General features: G+C 37.2%; 1 protein-coding gene across 1 annotated transcript in view; it reads right to left on the reverse strand.

The window, feature by feature from the left end:
- Window positions 1–2005: 2005 nt before the first annotated feature.
- LOC123501285 (E3 ubiquitin-protein ligase arkadia-A-like) overlaps window positions 2006–2500 on the reverse strand; it is an 11252-nt gene continuing 10757 nt past the window's right edge. Inside the window, 2 exon segments of the mRNA XM_045250045.1 lie at window positions 2006–2188; window positions 2383–2500. The exon segment at window positions 2383–2500 is cut by the window's right edge and continues 131 nt beyond it. Of these exon segments, the coding sequence (XP_045105980.1) occupies window positions 2021–2188; window positions 2383–2500 (286 nt within the window). The 3' untranslated portion in view covers window positions 2006–2020.

The following is a 2500-nucleotide window of genomic DNA, read 5'->3' on the forward strand; positions in this document are numbered from 1 at the left end:
TTGGTGTTTCGTCTGAGCACTTTATCTGGGGCGGCGGAGAGAAAGACAGGGGTTATTTGGGGTTTTGGGGTGTATTGCTTTGGTGTTCTAAGAAATGTTTTGAAAGTTCTGTGGTGTTTTAAGTGTTTTCGGTGTTTAAAGAGCTTTCAAGGGTGTTTTGTGGTGTTTAGGGCATTTTATGGTGTTTTGTGGCATTTTGGTGTGTTTTGGTGTTTTGTGGTGTTTTGTAGTGTTTTTGTGGTGTTTTGTGGGTTTAATGGACCATTTTGTGGTGTTTCATGATTTGAGGATGTTTTGGTGTTTTTGGGGTGTTTTTGAGGGTGTTTTAGGATATTTTGGTGTTTGTGGTATTTTGGTGTTCTGTAGTGTTCTGGGTGTGTTTTGTGGTGTTTTGGTGTGTTTTGAGGTGTTTTGAGGTTGATTTGTGATATTTTAATGTTTTGTGGTGTTTTGGTGTGTTGTGGTGTTTTGTGGTGTTTTTGTGTGTTTTTGAGGTTGATTGTGGTATTTTAATGTTTCAGTGGTGTGTTTTTAAGAATTTCTATAGGGTTCATAAGGGTTAGATTAAATAATTTGGGGTTTGTGTGCTATTTAAAGTTTTTTAGGGTGTTTTGAAGTGTTTAGCGTGTTCTTAGAATGTTTTAGGTAAGTTTTAAGGGGTTCAGGGTGAGTTTTGTGGTTCTAAGTTGTTTCATGGGGGTTTTAAAGGGTTTGTTGGAGATTTAGAGTGTTTTTAAAGGATTAAGAGTTTCTGAGGGTTTTCAGAGAGTTTTTAAGGGATTAAGAGTATTTTAAGGGCATTTAACAGTTTTTAAGGGAGTTGTAAGGGTATTTGAGGATATTTTAAAGGATTAAGGGGATTTTTAAGAGGTTCCAAGGATTTCTAAAGGTGATATAAAGAATCTGAAGGGTGTTTTAAGAGATTAAGGTCATTTTTAGGGATGAATCACATTTTAAGGGCATTTTAAGGGATTAAGGTCATTCTAAGGGTATTTTAAAGGATTAGGGTCATTTTAAGGTCACTATAGTCATTTTAAGGTCACTATAGTAATTTTAAGGTTAATTTAAGGTCGCTAGTCATTTTTAAGGTCACTATAGTCAATTTAAGGTCACTATAGTAGTTTTAAGGTCACTATAGTAAATTTAAGGTCAATTTAAGGTCACTATAGTTAATCTAAGGTCATTTCAAGGTCACTATAGTTATTTTAATTAACTTAAGGTCATTTTAAGGTCACTATAGTCAATTTAAGTCAATTTAGTCAATTTAAAGGTCATTTTAAGGTCACTATAGTCAATTTAAGGTCATTTCAAGGTCACTATAGTCAATTTAAAGTCATTTTAAGGTCACTATAGTCAATTTAAGGTCATTTCAAGGTCACTATAGTCAATTTCAAGTCATTTTAAGGTCACTATAGTCAATTTAAGGTCATTTCAAGGTCACTATAGTCAATTTAAGGTCATTTTAAGGTCACTATAGTCATTTTAAGATCACTATAATAGTTTTAAGGTTACCATAGTAAATTTAAGGTCACTATAGTTAATTTAAGGTCATTTCAAGGTCACTATAGTAATTTTAAAATCAGTATAGTCATTTTAAGGTCATTTTAGTAGTTTTAAGATCACTATAGTCAATTTAATGTCATTTTAAGGTCACTATAATTAATTTAAGCTCATTTTAAGGTCAATATAGTCATTTTAAGGTCTCTATAGTCAATTTAAGGTCACTATAGTCATTTTAAGGTCACTATAGTCATTTTAAGGTCTCTATAGTCAATTTAAGGTCATTTTAAGGTCACTATAGTAGTTTTAAGGTCACTATAGTAAATTTAAGGTCATTTTAAGGTCACTATAGTAATTTTTAAGGTTACTATAGTCATTTTAAGATCACTATAGTAGTTTGAAGGTCACTATAGTAGTTTTAAGGTCACTATAGTCAATTTGAAGCCATTTTAAGGTCATTATAGTCATTCTAAGGTCACTATAGTCAATTTAAGGCCATTTTAAGGTCATTATAGTCATTTTAAGGGCCCCATACCTTCTTGTATTTGTGGGGGAAGGTGTTCTTCTCTATGATGTTCTGCGTTGCCCCGCGGGTCACGACGGGGAGGCGGTGGCGGGGGTCCACCATCCCCAGCCTCATGTAGTCCTCAAGGCGGGGGAAGGTCGAGGCGCGCTGGAACATTGGCAGCTGGCGGGGCGGGGCGGGGCGGGGCAAAAAGAGAGAGAGTTATTATTGGTGTTTTTTTGATGGGGTAAGGCGGGGTGGGGCACAGAGAGAGAGAGAGAGAGAGAGAGAGAGAGAGAGAGAGAGAGAGAGAGAGAGAGAGAGAGAGAGAGAGAGAGAGAGAGAGAGAGAGAGAGAGAGATGGGGGGCACACTCACCTGAGGTATATAGGTGAGTCTAGGCGGGGGGGGCAGCTCTGGGGTGAGGGTGGGGGGCAGGGAGAGGTCGAGGGGGAGCTGTGACCCCCCTCCGAGGTTAAGATAAGGCCCTGTGGGT

This window comes from Portunus trituberculatus, chromosome 2 (assembly GCF_017591435.1).
Source record: "Portunus trituberculatus isolate SZX2019 chromosome 2, ASM1759143v1, whole genome shotgun sequence".
Lineage (NCBI taxonomy): Eukaryota > Metazoa > Arthropoda > Malacostraca > Decapoda > Portunidae > Portunus > Portunus trituberculatus.